Source organism: Lepidochelys kempii, chromosome 10 (assembly GCF_965140285.1).
Source record: "Lepidochelys kempii isolate rLepKem1 chromosome 10, rLepKem1.hap1, whole genome shotgun sequence".
In the NCBI taxonomy this organism is placed as follows: Eukaryota; Metazoa; Chordata; order Testudines; family Cheloniidae; genus Lepidochelys; species Lepidochelys kempii.
In genome coordinates this window covers 18,045,321-18,065,900 of record NC_136389.1, presented here as the reverse complement: position 1 = coordinate 18,065,900, position 20,580 = coordinate 18,045,321, and the positions used below count along the sequence as shown (strand labels likewise).

General features: G+C 41.7%; 1 protein-coding gene across 2 annotated transcripts; it reads right to left on the bottom strand.

Moving 5' to 3' along the window:
- Positions 1 to 9,081: 9,081 nt before the first annotated feature.
- COQ7 (coenzyme Q7, hydroxylase) lies at positions 9,082 to 20,546 on the bottom strand. Of its 2 annotated transcripts, XM_073362316.2 has the most exons (7): positions 20,428 to 20,508; positions 19,470 to 19,512; positions 19,133 to 19,332; positions 17,337 to 17,451; positions 17,113 to 17,252; positions 13,407 to 13,475; positions 9,082 to 12,633 (listed from the first exon to the last, which is right to left on the bottom strand). In XM_073362316.2, the coding sequence occupies exons 3-7, from the start codon at positions 19,268 to 19,270 to the stop codon at positions 12,556 to 12,558; spliced, it is 540 nt and encodes a 179-aa protein (XP_073218417.1). In that variant the 5' UTR covers positions 19,271 to 19,332; positions 19,470 to 19,512; positions 20,428 to 20,508; the 3' UTR covers positions 9,082 to 12,555. The 2 variants fall into 2 exon arrangements, with proteins under 2 accessions (XP_073218417.1, XP_073218416.1); XM_073362315.1 differs by lacking the exon at positions 19,470 to 19,512 and having other exon boundaries at positions 20,428 to 20,546.
- Positions 20,547 to 20,580: the final 34 nt, after the last annotated feature.

The following is a 20,580-nucleotide window of genomic DNA, read 5'->3' as shown; positions in this document are numbered from 1 at the left end:
AACCCACCCACAATATTATGAATTAATGCAGCATAGGCCACAGATAACATTTAAAAGACCATGAGATCACATGCTTTTTCTGGCCTCTCAAGTTGGAGCTTTGCTTTGATGATGTAAACAAATAGAAAAGCACTTCTTAAGTGCTCTAACAGTGCACAGTATCTGTAGAAGTGATTTTAGTGCCATGGTTTAGTTCCATGATCAGACTCTTAGCTCCTAAGGACCCAGTTCTGCAAGGCACTTAAGCACATGCCTAACTTTACACACGTAAACACTCAAATTGACTTTAATGTGGCTTCTCACAAGCTCAAAGGTAGGCACATGCTTTGTGCCTTGCTGAACTGGACCCTACATGAGCCTTCCATAAGGAGTCCTATTATCCCAAACTTCTCCACCTGCTCAGGTGCAGTGAGCAGAAGAGCTTAATTCCATAACTGCTGGCTCTAGGGCAGGAGCTCTGCATGATGTCATAGTCCCCTTGAGCTCACATTTATAAATAAGGACTGCAGTGTGACACGAGGAGACAGATTCAGTGTCTGGTCTTTGGCACCTTCACTGACACTTTAATAACAGAATATGACCTGTGCTAACCATATGTTAGGGTTGTCCACTATGGATAAACAAGAGCCTGGTGCCAAATACCAAGCAATCTGTGACACCTTCAGCATGAGGGAATTTGCAGTGGTATCATGAAAAAGAAAACTACCATTGTGTCTTCAGCATTCAGGCATTAGTCTTAGGAAAGCATCTAGCTTTATTTTCCTCTCTCCGGAGCTGTGTGCAGTCTTTGAGACTATTCGTTTGTCACCAACAGTGCAATAGTATTTTAAATTACAGCGATGGGAGTTTTCATCAAAGAGACCTACTAGACAAGATTTCTTTCAAGATATATGTTGGGCACATTTTGGCCAATATTGTGCTCAATAAGTTCGAAGGTCATTAACAGAGTGAGACGCTCATTTTCTCTGTATCATAAAAAAAAGTTCAGAGTAGTTTTAATTCCTGTTTGTTAACTCTTACAGGTTCTGAGTGCTCTTTAGTGACCCACAAAAATTGCATCCATTTATAGAGTATAATAAACTGAAAATAGGCGGCTAGTCTGCAGACAAAAGGCTATTGCAAAAGGCAGAGCTTTGCTCAGAGCGTGAGTACATACAGTTTTGATCTTATGTGAGCAGTCACCACCGTATTTTAAATATCGCACACGGTAAATTCTACCTCAGCTGGTATAAACTTCAGTTCCACCAAAGTCAAGGGAATGAAGCCAACTTACACCAGCTGAGAATTGGGCCCCTTATATATCATTTTTATCTTAGATGACAAAATCACAGACATCAAGCTAGTATCTCAAATAACCATGTTATCTTCCCAGTCTTGCACATGACAAGACAAACTACTGGACCGGGCAGTGTCCTGTGGGCCCTGTAGATAAGTCGTTTGGATTTGCTTCTGAGGAGAGACACAGCCCAGAAGCTTTTTAAGTTCTTAAAAATCATCCTTCCCTATTCACAATACCCAGCTCAGAATTGCCTGTTGCCTTCCTCGGTTTGGTCTTCCTCCTGCAGAGTGAACAGCGGTGGCTGCAGCGAGGGCATATTTTGACAGCTTTGGAGCAGGACACATCAGAATACTTAGGTTTCAGAGTAGCAGCCGTGTTAGTCTGTATCTGCCAAAAGAAAAGGAGTACTTGTGGCACCTTAGAGACTAACAAGTTTATTTGAGCATAAGTTTTCGTGAGCTACAGCTCACTTCATCTAGGCTTGAATAAAGATTGGGAGTGGATGGGTCATTACACAAAGTAAAACTATTTCCCCATGTTTATTCCACCCCCCACCCAATGTTCTTGTCAACTGCTGGAAATGGCCCACCTTGATTTTCACTACAAAAGTTCCCCCCCCCCGCCCCCCGCTCTCCTGCTAGTAATAGCTCACCTTACCTGATCACTTTCCTTACAGTGTGTATGGTAACACCCATTGTTTCATGTTCTCTGTGTATATAAATCTCCCCACTGTATTTTCCACTGAATGCATCCGATGAAGTGAGCTGTAGCTCACGAAAGCTTATGCTCAAATAAATTGGTTAGTCTCTAAGGTGCCACAAGTACTCCTTTTCTTTTATCAGAATACTTGTTACCACAACAGCAACACTGGGGTCTGTAATTGGCTCCCTATTAGTGGTACTAGTTAATCCCCTGGTTTGTGGTGCACCTTTCGAGAGTGGGGGCCAGATATCCGCTCCCACTGAGGATGGTGGAAAGCAGCTAAGGCTGGCAGAAACTGAGCTGGGAACAGGTAAGGAGAGCAGCAGCTAAGCTGCATGAACCCATGCACGCTGTGCAGTCAAGGTTTTGTAAACTATGCCCCTTCTCCCCACTGAAGGATGAGAAACCCTTCCCATTTGAGGGGAGAATGGTGATCAGGCCCTAGATTATTATAAGAGTGTTGAGTTGCCTTGTCCTCATGGAAACCATTTGTATTTTTTAATGCAAGGGTTTGGGATCCCATGGCACGCTTGCATAGGTCCTTATAATTTTATTACAAGAGCCAAAGAGGTGTATATTCTGTGACTCAAGAAACAGTTGAAAGTAGCCATATGTGGCCAGTCAGCCAAGTGACTGCCTAGAAACAATCCCCCTCTATTTTTCAGATGTTTGTGAGGCATCTGCACTAATCTAATCCGTTTTGCTCTGTTAATGAACAAAAGATGAGCCTGACCACAAACTCCATTTGTGCACAAATGGTATAACAGGACTACACAGCACACAATGAGGGCTTAGAAATCTATTTGCCCTCTGCCTGCCATTGAAGGCTGAGCAGCTAGCATTAGTCAATTTCTGATAATGGCTGAAAAGCATAAACAAGAAGAAAATACCACAGCCTCATGGCATCTGTATAATCATCACAAAATCCAAGCTGAGGCACAGATCAAATTAAATGTTTCTGAGTACCCCTCTACAGGGTTTCCCTTTGCATCATTCCTAACCTTTTGTACAGCCATGTTACAATCCCCCACGCAGGTTTTTAATAACAAAAGTCTAAAAATAGGGCATGGTTCTTCTCTCACTTACGCTAGTGAGAACCAGGAGTCATTCCACTGAAATAAATGGTGCTGTACTAGGTATGAAAACCAGTGTGAAAGAGAGCAGAGTCAGGCCCATAATATTAAATATACTGGTGCAAATGCTCCACTCTAAGACATGGAAGTAACAAATCCTGCTATGGTACATAAAGCAGCAGTTATTCACCTTACACATTACATACACTCTGAGCTATGTTTACTATTCAAACACACTACTAGAGAAATTATTTTACAGTCTGACAACCTAGACATGGATGTGCTTTAATGCACTGTATTAAATTCAATGTAGTATATTGTTTTCAGCCATTCATGACAGTGTATTTGGAGTGAATTCTTCAACTGTTAGTACAGACATGGGCAAAGAAACTGGCTTTGCACTGAGATTTCCTGTCCTTTGATGTTTCCATCCCTCAGTCAACCCAAATGTGTTAAAAAAAAAGCGTTTTGTCTCTGACCTGTTTTTGCTATAAGTATGCAGCGTGCAATGTTTTCAGAGGCCACCCATATCTCAAGGGCAACCAGAACACCAGGCTGTCTGTATAATTCAGAAGCAAATTCCATGACCGCTTTATAACACAAACATATTCAGAGAATCTCTGTACAAACCAGTTTCTTTGAGAATATTGGTCTTAGAAAAGAATAATACCTATGAAAGCACTACACCATGCCTTGTCTAGCTTTAAGTCCTGACGTAATGGCTGGGGGACCGGGAGACTGTCTAACTCGGGGGAACTATCACTTTTATATTAATAATAAATAATAATAAACTTATCTGTAAATTCCTAACTTTGATTGCATATTTGCCATTCTTTTCTTGCAGCAATTTCTAAATGTTGCTTAATAACACAAAGGCCTTAATATCCAGTATTTGTAGGCTTTTGGAATAGAGTATTCAATATCATGATCATTTTTTAAAAGTTGTATTTGTTTCTCACATAGATAAATAGATGCATATGTTGTAATACTATGAGTCTCTTGTTCTGGAATCCTTGAGATATTTACAGGTATGTTTTTGGTTTTACATTTTAACAAATGTACTTTGTAGTCTTATTTTATAGTGAATGATCTATTACAAGAGTGATGAAGTCATGCTTAAAATATCTTATTTTGAACAAATAATCTTTAAAAGCAAGAACATTTTGATCAATGTCATAACTGACAGGGCGTCTTATAGTATAGTAGAATTTTACTTCTTTCACTGACGACATTAGCAACCATTTAGTCACGTGGATCCAATCTCACTTTCCAAAATTTTATTTTAATCGGCTCCTAACCCAAACTCTAGGTACATCACAATTTTAAAATAGTATTTAATACAACCTCTTACAAGTCTATGGAAAGCTTATTGACAAGTCTCACCCACACCCAACATACCCCATCACATTAACTTGCCTCTTTCATAGAATCATAGAATATCAGGGTTGGAAGGGACCCCAGAAGGTCATCTAGTCCAACCCCCTGCTCAAAGCAGGACCAATTCCCAGTTAAATCATCCCAGCCAGGGCTTTGTCAAGCCTGACCTTAAAAACCTCTAAGGAAGGAGATTCTACCACCTCCCTAGGTAACGCATTCCAGTGTTTCACCACCCTCTTAGTGAAAAAGTTTTTCCTAATATCCAATCTAAACCTCCCCCACTGCAACTTGAGACCATTACTCCTCGTTCTGTCATCTGCTACCATTGAGAACAGTCCAGAGCCATCCTCTTTGGAACCCCCTTTCAGGTAGTTGAAAGCAGCTATCAAATCCCCCCTCATTCTTCTCTTCTGCAGGCTAAACAATCCCAGCTCCCTCAGCCTCTCCTCATAACTCATGTGTTCCAGTCCCCTAATCATTTTTGTTGCCCTTCGCTGGACTCTCTCCAATTTATCCACATCCTTCTTGAAGTGTGGGGCCCAAAACTGGACACAGTACTCCAGATGAGGCCTCACCAATGTCGAATAGAGGGGAACGATCACGTCCCTCGATCTGCTCGCTATGCCCCTACTTATACATCCCAAAATGCCATTGGCCTTCTTGGCAACAAGGGCACACTGCTGACTCATATCCAGCTTCTCGTCCACTGTCACCCCTAGGTCCTTTTCCGCAGAACTGCTGCCTAGCCATTCGGTCCCTAGTCTGTAGCTGTGCATTGGGTTCTTCCGTCCTAAGTGCAGGACCCTGCACTTATCCTTATTGAACCTCATCAGATTCCTTTTGGCCCAATCTTCCAATTGGTCTAGGTCCTTCTGTATCCTATCCCTCCCCTCCAGCGTATCTACCACTCCTCCCAGTTTAGTATCATCCGCAAATTTGCTGAGAGTGCAATCCACACCATCCTCCAGATCATTTATGAAGATATTGAATAAAACCGGCCCCAGGACCGACCCTTGGGGCACTCCACTTGATACCGGCTGCCAACTAGACATGGAGCCATTGATCACTACCCGTTGAGCCCGACAATCTAGCCAGCTTTCTACCCACCTTATAGTGCATTCATCCAGCCCATACTTCCTTAACTTGCTGACAAGAATACTATGGGAGACCGTGTCAAAAGCTTTGCTAAAGTCAAGAAACAATACATCCACTGCTTTCCCTTCATCCACAGAACCAGTAATCTCATCATAAAAGGCGATTAGATTAGTCAGGCATGACCTTCCCTTGGTGAATCCATGCTGGCTGTTCCTGATCACTTTCCTCTCATGCAAGTGCTTCAGGATTGATTCTTTGAGGACCTGCTCCATGATTTTTCCAGGGACTGAGGTGAGGCTGACTGGCCTGTAGTTCCCAGGATCTTCCTTCTTCCCTTTTTTAAAGATTGGCACTACATTAGCCTTTTTCCAGTCATCCGGGACTTCCCCGGTTTGCCACGAGTTTTCAAAGATAATGGCCAGTGGCTCTGCAATCACAGCCGCCAATTCCTTCAGCACTCTCGGATGCAACTCGTCCGGCCCCATGGACTTGTGCACGTCCAGCTTTTCTAAATAGTCCCTAACCGCCTCTATCTCCACAGAGGGCTGGCCATCTCTTCCGCATTTTGTGATGCCCAGCGCAGCCATTTCCCAAATGGCCAATAGAAAAGATGGGCTTTGCAACACATGATTAAAAAGTCTGGGTTCTATCAACCAAGAGGCTGTGAATTCTGAAGTTGAGGACACTTTATAACAAATGCCCTTCCAGCTGCTTCCTCTCTTTCCAGGCAAGAGGGCTCCAGTTCAAGGACCTTCACTGATTGTGCCTGCAGCCACTTCACTTAGGGAGGCACGCTGTCCCTTAGGGTAGCCACATCGCAAACCATGTAAACCTTTACAGGTTAAAGCCAATGCCTCCAACTCCATCTGGAAGCTTACTGACAGCCAATGTAAGTACAGTGTCCTGGTGATGTGTTCGCTGCTAACATGTCTAGTAGGTGAGTGGCCATGTTCTGCATTAGCGTCAGTGACTAGATAGTTTCACCGTGTAGCCCCAGGTACAGCATATTACAATAGCCTAATCTTGAGGTGATAAATTTGTGGATAAGCCCAGCAATGTCAGCACCAGATAAAGAAGGTTACACTCATTTCATCAAGAGCAGATGGGGAAAAAACACTACATTTGCCTTAAGTACAGCCACATCAGAAGACTTCCAACATTTATGACACAATTGCTGAGGTTCAGACCAAGATTTCTGTCACTTGTGCTCTAGCCACTTCCCTTCCTGCTTCACCTCTCACACGTCATTAGTAAACTGAAGTGACCTGTGAGGATGAAGCCAGAGGAAAAAGTGTTGTAATGCCATTACCAGTAGCTGAGAGCAAAAGACCATTATGAAATCCTACCATGCTGGCAATAGTGATCAATCAGTTGACCAACGTTCTCTCTCAAAGCTGCCTGGCAGCTCATTTTATTCCATCAATCCTTATAGGGTGAACCATCAAAACAGGATTCTTGCCCCCAATAAAACATCTGGGTGGCTGGTAACCCTGCATCTGGGTAAGAATTATTCAGGTTGTGGTGTATGGTGAATCACTGCAAAGAACACTTTACAGAACAATCTTAAATCACTAAAAAAATATAGTTTTTTTTAAATTGAAATCTCCTAGACAACACTTCCATCTAAAATCAACATTCCAAGCTAAAATTATAATCTCTACTCACAAGCTAAACACCAGACCCAATGTATGCCTGCCTGCCTCTGAGTAGAGCCAACTACCACATGGCAGCCATGAAAAATGCAGAGATCCCAGCAGCCAGTTCCTATTGACTGATGTGATTACCCATCCCTTACAGTCAGGGGTAAAAGGAATTTAAAGGATTTACCAATACTCCAGAGTCCTGAGTAGGAGGCGTGGCCTCAACTGGAAGAGGCGGGGCCTCAACCAGAAGAGGTGGGGCCTTTAAATACCCAGGCCCTTTAAATCAAGATTTAAAGGCCCCAGGGCTCTGGCTGCGGCTGGGAGCCCCTGGGCCTTTAAATCACCCCTGGAGCTACCAGCTGCAGAGATAGCTGGGAGCCCTGGGGCTCAGGGGCGATTTAAAGGGCCCTGGGATCTGGCCGCTGCTACCGCAGCGGAGTTCCGGGCTCTTTAAATCACTGCTGAGTCCCTAAATCGCTACCCCAGGGCTCCAGCAGCTGGGTCAGGGGGCACTTTAAAGGGCCCGGGGCTCCTGCTGCTGCGGGAAGCTTGGGGAAGCCAATCTGGTCCGGCATGGCGTACTGGCTCTTGCTGGTACGCCAGACCATACCGGCTTACTTTCAGCTCTACTTACAGTGAACAGTGGGGCTTTCAGCTGCGAGGATCAAATTGGAGATTACTCTTGCAATGATCTTGGAAGCTTTGACAAGCAACAAAGAACTCTGCACCTATAATGACACATGCCTACAAGTAAAGGGTGATACAGCTTGTTGGAGTACTAACAAGAGCCAATAATAATTTAACTCCTTAGCACCAAAACACCTGTTAGAATGATCTATGATGGCAAAAGGCAGATTTAACCACTACATGTACATATACCAGATTGGGAATATCAATTTCATGGACTTGCTTACAATGATCATCTAACAGCCAAAAAGGCAATTTCTACCACTGTTGGGACTCTTCTGTCAGAATGATTTTCCAATGGAAAAGTCACTTTCTGCTACATCAAAAATTTCCACAAATTGCTGGGAAGCCCGGTCTTCCAGGCTCCCCAGAATTAGACTATTAGCCTACGGGGTTGATGTTTTTATGATAAATGATGTCTACTCATTTCACAGGTCCTAAAATCCACATGTAAGTGTTCCGCTTTGTGACTTCACAGACATCTTAAATACTAACAGGTTTCAAGCTAATAATACTGTAATGGGAAAAGGGTTATAGTGGATTAAGCTAAATCAGAAAAAAACACTCTTATTCCAGAATAAAAAAGTGTCTACACAGGGCCTTACACCGAAATAATGATTCCCCAACAGTTATTTCAGTCAATTTCCAAGTATAGATAAGCCCTTTGCTAAGAAACTTAAGAAAAACAAGTTGATGAGGTCTGCAATATTTCTGCAGAATGTGTGTGGCATGTACAGGGTACAATATGGAACATGTCAAGAACACCAATTGCCCCACGCTGCTTTACAGATCCAAAAAGTCTGCCAATGAGCAAGTGTTTAAAAAAATCCTCTCCCTACTGAACAGATGAGCACAAGGGTAAAAGGGAGGCAGAATGGGCCAGTGGATAGAGAATGGAACCAGGAGATCTAGATTTCATTCCAGGCAAACATTTACATCAAATCAATGCATTAACCAGGGCAGAGAACACCATTAGCTCAATACTAACGTAAGTCATATCTGAGCTAGTCACAGCTTCCTGGGGTTCATCCAGGAAGTCTGTTTGAACAGTTCACTTCTTTTTACTCCCACTCCCCGTGAACTCAGTGATTTAGATGAGTTAAAGCCAATGGGTCGAGTGGGTCCAGTAGGCGAGTGAAGAGACTAAGGACTGTGGACCAAATTATACTTTGTTTAAACAATGTAAATGACTTCAGTGATGTCCACTTCAACTCATTAGAAGTCAATGGAGTTTCTCCAGATCTACACTGGTGTAGCTGAGAACAGAATTTATCCCACTGCCTGTCCAATTAGATGGTTTTGTTGTTTCTGTTTATATAAAGAGCCATTGTGACTATTGATAGGGAGCATACAAAAAGTTTCTATTGAAGATCTACTTTTTTTGACCAAATTTAAGGCGGGGAAAGGGGGCAGGGAAATCATCCTCTTGCAGAAACCTTAAATGCCAAGTTTTAGCTAGGAATGAATTTTTACAGATGACTTATAAGCCCCCTGTAAAAGAGGTTTTATATTGGTAGTGCTAACAACACTTCAATAATAGTGGCATGAGCAGTACCTCTGAGATGCCCTGTTTCTCACCTTCTGATTCCCTCCTTTGCAAAGAAGTCATACAAAAAATGCTACTCCCCACTTGTGAGCCAGCTTTTCAATAATTTCTCCACCACTGTTCGGTTTGTCTGTAAGAAACAGTGCTTGATATGCTACAACTTTTAATCTTGAACAACAAAAGGATTCTATTTCTAATCTGGCAAACAAGCTAAATGCTCTCCATTCAACAGAAAGGATGAAAACTAGCTTAGCAAACAAGAACTATGTTTAGTGGCAGATAAGGTTGGAACAGGACACACTCCCTTGTAGCCAGACAGCTAGCCCCCCCTCAGACCAGCATTGCTGGAAACACAGGAGGAAGCCGGAACAGGGCACTTAACATATATTCCAGCACAGCCTTTGAAGCTGTGAAAAGCACAGGTGTGCTGCTACAATGTGCCTCTGGGAACAGATACAACGATTAAGCTCACAGCAGGCAGAGGCCCTGTGACAGACATGGCTCTTAGCCCCTACTAAATAGCATGATGCACGCACACCAACATCCTAGGTGGGAAAATATTTACCCTGATAAAAGAAATGTCCAGTAGTCGAAACTTATTGTTTCTCTCCCTTGCAAGTGTAAACTACTTTTGCGAAAGCTGGCGTCACCCAGACAGACCAGCCTCAATTTGGCATAAGAAAGGAGAAAGAGAATAAAGGAGTACAGAGGTATAAGTAGGGGACCTACAGCACCATGATTTTTGAGTGCTTTTCACTATCTATCTGCTGGTCAGATAAGTGACAGCCTCCCAAGGCTTCTGCAGCTAAGAGGGTCCCTAAGCCTTGTCCCTTATTCGTCTTTCCGCGGAATTGAGTGACCGATCCTGGCTTGGCACCGCTGGAATCGAGAGATGCAAGGAGGGTAAGAAGCACCCACACCTGATCTCCTATCTTTAGTGTACACATATTTTGAAATAGAGCTCTATACTTTGTTTTCTTTCTTTGGGATTGTGGCTTCAGTTTTGTAACTTGTTTGTGTGTGTAACATCTCTACATTTAAATAAGTAGGCACTAGCAATTTTGTAACCACATGATTAGAATCTAGCTTAATAAATTTTGGTAACCATTTGTGCATAAGCCTCACTTGTTTTCTCTGGTTTACTGTAAAGCAGCCAACACAATTAAAGAACCTCAGCCGTTTTGGCTCTAAAGCCTGGCCATTAGGTGAGAGTACTAAGAGCCTAGCGTTGAGTTGTGCCGCCTCCACAGGGCAAACTCTTGGGGCACCTGTCAGTCAATCCTGGCTGCCCGCTGCGAAGGAGCTCTGAGCTCTAGCAGTTAAAGTCACGGGTGGTTAGGACCTTGGGGCATCCGTCAGCCTAGCCCGGGCTGCCCGCCGTGAAGGGACAGTGCGTCCTAGCGGTTAAAGTCACGGATGGTATAAACGGGCATAGCTGGCACCTCACCAACATCCTTGGCCGTCGGCTAACATCCCTCCACCCAAAACCATAACTTTTTGTTTCCATGATTTAAGAGGAAAGACTTTTACATTCCTTTCCATCTTCATACAACACTGTTGATAAAAGTGAAAGCTTATCTCCAACAGACAACCAAAATCAATACGTATCCCAGCTTCAAACTTGCACTTTAACACAAATTTAACAGTGACCTCAAATGATTTTATATCAATAGGTCAGCACACCTAACTGGCATACATTCCGGAAGTGATTTTGCTTAAACACTGCAGAGGTCACTGTGAAAATTTTGCATTGAAGTGCAAGCGGTTTAGTCTCTGCCATAAGTAGCATTAAATTGGCCTGACTCGTTATTAAACTATAAAATGTTAAAAAGGAATATTTGTGTGTGAAAAAACGGTACCGAATTTCCTTTAAAGTTTTCGTTTTGATTACACCTTCCCTAGAAGGCAGTGACAATGGAAGAATGAGCAAGAGGTGCTTTAGGCAGAAGGAACATTGGACACCACATGGCCCAAGATCTCCTGTACTGTATGAGTAGTTCCCTACTAAACAAGCTGTACCAGTCTCATCTGGAAATTCACGTCTGAATCCTACTCTTTGGCCGCTTGAAGCCATTAACTGTCTACATCCCAGGGCTCTAGAAAGAAGTTTTGTAAAATCTGTACTTCTGCTGAATTAACTGGCAGTGATCCCTCCAGCTTAAGATATACCAACAGCATTATTGCATGGAGCGGTCTGTATTTCTCTGTCATTATCAGGCATTGACAGTATGCACTTCTTGTGAAAGATGCAGTCAGAATTTTGTCTAGTTTACTTCAATTGCTCTCATGCTAGCGTGCTTTTAAGAGGTTTGGGGAACCCTATTCCCTTGCTCTGTGAAAGCTGGTGTGTTTCTATCCAAGAAGAGATGGGATAGGAAGAGCTAAAACTCATGAAAAGAAACACTGTTGCCAATTGCACCTAGTATCTGTGTCCTTCTGCTTTAAATCAAGTATATAGGGCCCACTTTTTCTGTACACATTCAGGACAAAGGGAATTTTTGACTAAATAACTTCAGAATTAGGCCCAAGAAGAATACAAAGTTGAAAGTCATATCAATGAAATAGAGCCCTGTAATAACAGACCTTTATTTGAGACATATGAGGGAAATATTCTTACCAGAACTTGATTTACTTCCCCTGAAAATAAAACTCAGAAAATAATCCGTGCTAAATGTATTGTCTTAAATTGAAGGATTAGCTCATTTTTAAAAGTCTGTACAAGTACAGAAGGCTAATACTAAATGTATGTACTATAACTTATAGACTTATATAACTTATATAACTATAGACACACGCTTTACTGCCACCTTGTGAATACTTGCAAAACCAGCAGATTTTTTTTTTTTTTGGTTAAAAAAACAGCCTTTTAATTTCATTTTAGATATAGTCAATAAGGACCCAGTTCTACCATCCATACTCACATTGTAAGTATATTACTTCACATGTAGCCCCACTAATTTCAATGAAAATACCTATTGCGCAAGATACTACTTAGCATAAGTAAGACTGGCAGAATCAGATCCTTTATAAAAAGAAGGGGGAAAAAAGTCAGTTACTGTAAAAAATATCGATTAGTTTCACATAATTTGACAAGTGCACTGGTTAACTCTTAAATTAATACCATAATCTTTTATATTATTGAAAAATAGAGTGCTAAATTCGCTCTGATAAAAATATTGCAGCTTTACATCCAATTTGTATAGCAGTCTTCAAAAGCGAATAAGCTGGTGCCTATAAAAAAGAAAGATAATAATTAGGCATTGGATGAAGTCTTAATTAAAAAAAAATAGATTTGTGGTAACAAGGCGTGTATTAATTTTTTAAAAAAATATTAAATATATAAAGATTTGTTTTCATCTACATTAGAGAAACAATATTGCTTTCACAGAAAAGGACAAATAGCCTTTTTTTTTTTTAAAGGGCGTTACCTTGCACTAAAACATATTGTATGTGAGAAAAATATGCCCCTTCCCTCCACATAACAGGACTCTTTCAGGTCCCCCACACAGAGGTAGGAAAACAGTAGAGGGACTACACAGAGCTCATGAAGCATTACGAGAAGGAAGAATTTGGTCCAGAGTTTCACCCTAAATCAATTGTGTTTGGTATATCAGGGTGATATCTGGATTCCCAAGACTGAAAGGGATCGACTATTCTATCTGACAAAAGGTCTACTTATTAATCTGATCTTTTAAGAAAACTCAAATTAGGCTACAATTTGAAGAAACAAAAGCAGAGTTGAGTGCAATACTTAGCTAGGAACAAAGAACTAGTTTTAACAGCAGCATAACGGGATGCTACTCTGTTGCTGGAAAAAAATTCACATCATTTCAGATTCTGAAGAAGATGCCTTCAGTGTTATCTTATACCTGCTTCCTGAGAAAGACTAAGAAATATTATTGTACTGTTATTTTCCACCCACGCTCTATACTTTCATTTGCACAAAGAGAAGGAGAGACCATCACAACTGGATGCATAGCAATGAATTAATGCTCTACGCCTACCAATTCTGCACCGTGGTCAAGCCCTACATCGTGGTGCTCCAGCTCATCATCCCGGAACTTCTTTATTATCTTTTTAAAAGAAATGGTAGCAGATTAGTAACAGTTTTCACCTACACATGAATCATCGAGATGACGAAACTGTACATAAACTACATACTTCTGGCCACATCACCACTTGAGGGACAATACACCCGAGGTCAAGACCTGCAGGAAACTGAATGCTTTTGAAAAATCCCCTCCCCACAATTTCCAGTTAGAAGAACCCATAGCTATAGTATATGAGGAAACAGCTTCTGAAATAAAGAAGCTCATGCTATGTTTTTGGAACTATATAGAAAATAGGGCTGTCGATTAATCACAGTTAACTAACATGATTAACTCAAAAAAATTAAATCGCAATTAATCGCAGTTTTAATCGCACTGCTAAACAATGGAATACCAACTGAAATTTATTAAATATTTTGGATGTTTTTCTACATTTTCATATATATTGTATTCTGTGTAATAATTTAAATCAGTGTCTATTATTTTTATTATAAATATTTGCACTATAAAAATAACAAAATAAATAGTATTTTTCAGTTCACCTCATACAAGTACTGTAGTGCACTTTCACGACAAAGATTGCAACTTACAAATGTAGGTTTTTTTTGTTACATAACTGCACTCAGAAACAAAACAATGTAAAACTTCAGAGACTACAAGTCCACAAAGCCGTACTTCTTGTGCAGCCAATAGCTAAGACAAACAAGTTTGTTTACATTTTCAGGCGATAATGCTGCCCTCTTCTTATTTACAATGTCACCAGAAAGTGAGAACAGGCATTTGCATGGCATTTTTGTAGCTGGCATTGCAAGGTATTTATGTGCCAGATATGCTAAACATTCATATGGCCCTTCATGCTTCGGCCACCATTCCAGAAGCACGTTGATAATGCTTGTTAAAAAAATACTGCATTAATTAAATTTGTGACTGAACTCCTTGGGGGAGAATTGTATATCCCTTGCTCTGTTTTACCTGCATTCTGCCATATGTTTCATGTTATAGCAGTCTCGGATGATGACCAGCACATGTTGTTCATTTTAAGAACACTTTCACTGCAGATTTGACAAAAGGCAAAGAAGGTACCAATGTGAGATTTCTAAAGTCAGCTACAGCACTCGACCCAAGGTTTAAGAAGCTGAAGTGCCTTCCAAAATCTGAGAGGGATGAGGTATGGCGCATGCTTTCAAAAGTCTTAAAAGAGCAACACTCCGATGCGGAAACTACAAGAACCTGAACCACCAAAAAAGAAAATCAACCTTCTGCTGGTGGCATCTGACTCAGATGATGAAAATGAACATGCGTCAGTCCGCACTGCTTTGGATTTCTATCAAGCAGAACCTGTCATCAGCATGGACGCATGTCCCTCAGAATGGTGGTTGGAGCATGAAGGAACATATGAATCTTTAGCGCATCTGGCACACAAATATCTTGCAACACTGGCTGCAACAGCCTGTTCTCATTTGCAGGTGACATTGTAAACAAGAAGCGGGCAGCATTATCTCCTGCAAATGTAAACAAACTTCTTTGTCTGAGCGATTGGCTGAACAAGAAGTATGACTGAGTGGACTTATAGGCTCTAGTCTAAAGTTTGACATTTTTATTTTTGAATGCAGTTATTTTTTGTACATAATTCTACATTTGTAAGTTCAACTTTCATGATAAAGAGATTGTATTACAGTACTTGTATTAGGTGAATTGAAAAATACTATTTCTTTTTGTTTTTTACAGTGCAAATACTTGCAATCAAAAATATAAAATGAGCACTGACCACTTTGTATTCTGTGTTATCACTGAAATCGAAATATTTGAAAATGTAGAAAACACCCACAAATATTTAAATAAATGGCATTCTATTTTCTAATCGTGCGATTAATCGCAATTAATTTTTTTAAGCACTTGACAGCCCTAATAGAAAAGTGTGTGTATTCTCCTCCTGGACCATTAGAGTCTCAAGCAATATTCATGAGTGTCCTATCCAAATGTCATAACCCTATAATGAATATGCTGGTTATAACCAGGATCATAGTGGTTAATGACATGGAAAGAGACAGACCATAGAGTCCATCCCACTGCAAGCAATGGTGGGTTAAGGCCCCTGAGGGAGTGTTATCAGATACTACACAAATTATACACTTGGTCTCATCTAAGAAATCAGGCTAGAACATTTTCCTATCATATTTAGAGCACTTCCTGAATCCCAGGTTATTCTGATATTCTGAAAAATCTCTCTAGAAAACTGAAGTGCTAATTAGCAAACTAATATTTCTTTTTCAGGTTTTTTTTAAAGAAAACCTATAATAATGACAAGCCCAATTAACATGACAACAGCCATTCCAAGATTATTACATTTACACAGTAAGGCCCCAATCCTGCAAATTGTTCCATGAGGGAAGACATCTGCAAGTCCATGAGGCTCCAGTGGATTCAAGTGTCCTCCTGTATGAAACAACCTGCAGGATCAGAGCCTAGAAGAGAAAAAACTAGGACTCAAGCTATGAGCTGAGTATAAAACGCAAAATTTTCTCCTTTGTGAAGTACCGATTGCAGAAATTATTAAACCAAATACCTTCAAGCAAAACACGTGAACTAATGGTGTGAGATTTTTCTACCATACATGACAGTTTTCCTCACATAGGGCTTTGCGTAGGCTCCTCTTTTTATATTTGTATAAATAAAAAAAAAAAATACACTTTTGCTAAAGACATGCTCAGGGTCTCCAGACATCAAAGTTAGAACATTTTACTCTGCTAGACAATTTGAGTTCTTGATACTCCCTCTATCCTGCTCGATGCATTCAGTAGTTGCTTTGTCTTGTAGTTTTACTGGTACACAGACCAGCCTTTTTGAACATGGTACCTTTGTGCTCATAGCTCAGCTCTCACTCAGTCATGCAGATGCTAATCAGCAACAGAGTTTGGGCTACTTCAAATCCCAGTTTTGGGACTATGAGACTTGGATCTGGAGCAGCCCAACCTCCACTACAGGTCAGCCCAAGTATAACTGACTAGGCAGTAGTGGTCAATAGGTTGTTACAGCTGACTTCTTAGGCCCTGACCTTATAACAAGCACCTCACAGGTAGACCCCCTATTGAAATCAACAGGGCTATGCACAGGCACTGTAGTCTGCCCATTAGGTGCTCAATGCAAGATTGTGGCCCAAATGTGTTAAGTTTTAAGGAATTAGGAACCACTTTCCTAGTCTAAGTGAAGGTGAGAGATCAGCCGCTCTCAAAGTCTGCAGAGTATCTGAAGTTGCAATGATATTGTCATACCCAGTATAACCAAAGCATGCCACATGGTACATTATTACAATTAGTTCATTTTCTTTTTCTCTAGTCCCTCCCATTAAATTAAAATGTTTGGGCACCATAGGCTGCCTTTTCTGTCCCCAACAAAAACACAGATTGAAACTACTAGAAATGGGCTCTGTAGCTGTGATCTCAGATATTTACATTTAATATATATCAAAAAGAAAATCCAACAGCTAATTTAAACATAACACTTTTCATTTTGAGTGTTTCACTGTCTTTAGTTTTCTGAACTAGCAGTAAGAAATTAATCTGATGCAAATCCAAATGCCATATTTATGTCATTTGAAGAATATTGTCTCAGTATACTGTTCAGAGAATATGTTAAATACCTTTAAACCACATTCACATACCTGCAATAATTCTTTGTATTTTTCTGGATCCTCCTCCATTAGTGTTCTGATCTGGTTGTTATAATGCTCTGATATGCTGTCTTCCACTGCCACAGTGCAAGCCATTGCACCCTCTTTTCCAAGTAAAGCAGTTCCAGCACCTGTAATTATCAAACAAATTAATTCAAACACCACACCTCAAACCTACATTATTAATAACAACATCAATAAGACCATGCACTCACCTAAAGCAAACCCTGCCACATTCCAAAAAGGCAATAAAATAGTAGGTCGAACTCTAAATGTGACAATTAACTCATTAAACTTTTTCAGATGGTCCTTTTCTTGATCCCACATTTGCTGCAACAGAAATAAAATAAACAGAAAAAACATAACAATAGAAAATAAGGCATTAACTATAAATGTAGAGAAAAAAATCAATGGATGTTAACTTCAGCTCATGCTAATTTTAATTTGATTTTTAAAGTTCATCTACGAAATAGATTAAATTGGTTTGTGACTGTTTTTTTCTCTGTGATACATAAACAGGGCCTGAAAGGTATGCGGGTGGGGATGGGTTGTGTGTCTTTTTTCCCCTCTTGCTTGCTTTTACATTGGAAATTCAGGTCCTGTCTAACACAGAAAACTCTATGAGGGCTGAAAAATTAGAAAATGAGGACAACAGAAGAAGCAAGAATGAAAGTTGACGAATTTAGAGGAAGAGTGTTGGTCATATTTGTTAAGTATCAGAGGGGTAGCCGTGTTAGTCTGGATCTGTAAAAGCAGCAAAGAGTCCTGTGGCACCTTATAGACTAACAGACCTATTGGAGCATAAGCTTTCGCAGGTGAATACCCACTTCATCAGATGCATGCATATTTGTTAACACTTTACTATTAGGTTTTCTTAAAACCTATTTATATTCAGTAATAAGTTAACATTTCGGAGAAAGGGAATATGAACAGTTATTTCACAGCTTTCCCTAATTCCTTTTATTTCATATAAAATGAGTTTTATTTTACAAGATTCTTGACACCTAAAACATAACAATGAAACCTTTGTCAAACCACTGCAACAACTGCATGTCTATGATTCACTCATCAGTTGTGCCTGACCAAATTCACGATCATGAAAAACACGTCACGGATAGTGAATTCTGGTCCCCTCCCGCGATCTTTGTGTGCTTTTACCCTGTACTATACAGATTTCACAGGGGAGACCAGCATTTCTCAAATTGGGAGTCCTGACCCAAAAGGAAATTTAAGTGGGGCTGCAAGCTTATTTTAGAGGGATTGTGGTATCGCCACCCTTCCTTCTGCACTGCCTTCAGAGCTGGGCAGCTGGAGACTGGCGGCTGATGCCCGGGTGCCCAGCTCTCAAGGCAGCGCCCCACCAGCAGCAGTGCAGAAGTAAGGATGGTAATACCATACCAGAGCTGGGCGGCTGGAAAGTGTCGGCTGCTGACTGAGGGCCCAGCTCTGCAGGCAACAGCACAGAAGTAAGGGTGGCAATACCATACCATGCCATCCTTACTTCTGTGCTGCTGCTAGCAGCGGCTCTGCCTTCAGAGCTGAGACCCCAGCCAGCAGTTGCTGCTCTCCAGCTGCCCAGCTCTGAAGGCAGCATCACCTAAGGGTAGCAATACTGCAACCCAGCCATACAATAACCTTGTGACCGCCCCCTCCGCAATTCCTTTTTGGGTCATTTACAACTACAATTACAACACCATGAAATTTCAGATTTAAATAGCGGAAATCATGAAATTTATTATTTTAAAAATCCTATGACCATGAAATTGACAAAAATGGACCATGAATTTGGTAGGGTTCTACTCATCCGCCAATCCGATCACTATGATGTTATGTGTCATACTTATACTTTACCATAGGAAGAGCTTTTGTAAGACCAGTTGTTTTAAAGTAAACATTGCAAACCTTAAATTATAGCCTTGTGATTTATTTTATTGTACTTCAGCTAAAGAATATGTCTTTGAGTACATAAGAAGCATAAAGATAAGATGGAGTTAGATCCACAGATACTAACCTGAATGACTGGTCCTACTGTAGTTCTACCTAGCACAGCCATTTGCCCAGCATAAATACGATTTGCCCCATATTCCCCTGCATGATCCACCCTGATTATGCGATCTATGGCTGGCTTGTTGATGTTGTCCAACGTCATTCCAGTACTATAAAATCTGAAAGAAGTCTGTTTTGACTGCAAACTCCATTTTCTTTCAGAACCTGTCAAACAGAGATACAACTGATGTGAGCTATAATTCTCTACCACCACTGAAAGTGAGGGAAGTCTTAATGAAATATCCATACACTTAACATGGAGTGCACACACCATTTACTCAATATTGTACCTACTTACTTACCCCTTTCTGATACATGACTCCAGTGTGATGCAGGGGAGGGATTCTGAGTCAGGAATGGAAAATGGAGAGAAGGGGAACAGATGACAGGTTACCTTAGGGTGAAAGTGGGATATGGGGGATTAAACTCAAAGGAGCTCAGATGACCCCAGGAGTGGGGATAAAGCACAGGGGTGATGGACGACCCTTGAAGGGGATGGGCTGGTGGGAGGTGACTCCAGGGTGGGGATAAGAGAGGGTGGAGATAATTGTAAACCTGCAAGGGATAGAGTATGACTGGAAGGGGTGACCCCATAAGAACGGCCACACTGGGTCAGACCAAAGCTCCATCTAGCCCAGGATCCTGTCTTCCGACACTGGCCAATGCTAGGTGCCCCAGAGGGAATGAACTGAACAAGTAACTATCAAGCGATCCATTCCCTGTCACCCATTCCCAGCTTCTGGCAAACAGAGGCTAGGGACACCATCCCTACCAATAGCCATTGATGGACCCCCAGTTCTTTTTTTTAACCCTTTTAAAGTCTTGTCCTTCACAACATCCTCTGGCAAGGAGCTCCACAGGTTGACTGTGCACTGTGTGAAAAAATACTTCCTTTTGTTTGTTTTAAACCTGCTGCCCATTAATTTGGTGACCCCAGGAAGAGGATGGAGGAGTGACCCCAGGCGGCAATAACATATGGGAGGAAGGGGTGAACCCAGGGACTGGAGTGGGCATGACCCCAGAAAGTGGCAGGGTATGGACTGACCCGGAAGGTGACGGCGTATGGGGAAAGGGGGTACCCCAGGGAAGGGGAAGTCTGGGGGCAGTGACCCCGGAACGTGACGGGGGAATGGGGTACCCCAGGGAGGGGGTGGGATCTGGGGGCGGTGACGCAGGAAGGGGATACCCCACTGTTGCCATAAGAGGGGGAAGCTGTGACCCCAGGTGAGGGGGTGACCCCAGCGCAAAGCCGCCCCGTACCTGCCCCGTAGCAGAGACGCTGGCAGCCCGCGCGCAGCCCCCTCACAGCCGGAGCCGCGGCTGCCTCCATTGCCCTGACCCGGGCCTGGAAAGTCCTCACCGCGGCGCGGAGCGATGACGTATCCAGAAGGCTCGCTCAAGTTGGCGTACAGT

Coding starts and splice junctions, on each gene's coding strand:
- COQ7 (XM_073362315.1), bottom strand. CDS start 20,497: ATGGAGGCAGCCGCGGCTCCGGCTGTGAGGGGGCTGCGCGCGGGCTGC. Junction 17,452..19,132: donor CAGTAGGACCAGTCATTCAG/GTTAGTATCTGT, acceptor TTTCTGTTGCAG/CAAATGTGGGATCAAGAAAA. Junction 12,634..13,406: donor TTGACCACGGTGCAGAATTG/GTAGGCGTAGAG, acceptor TCTTTTTTATAG/GCACCAGCTTATTCGCTTTT.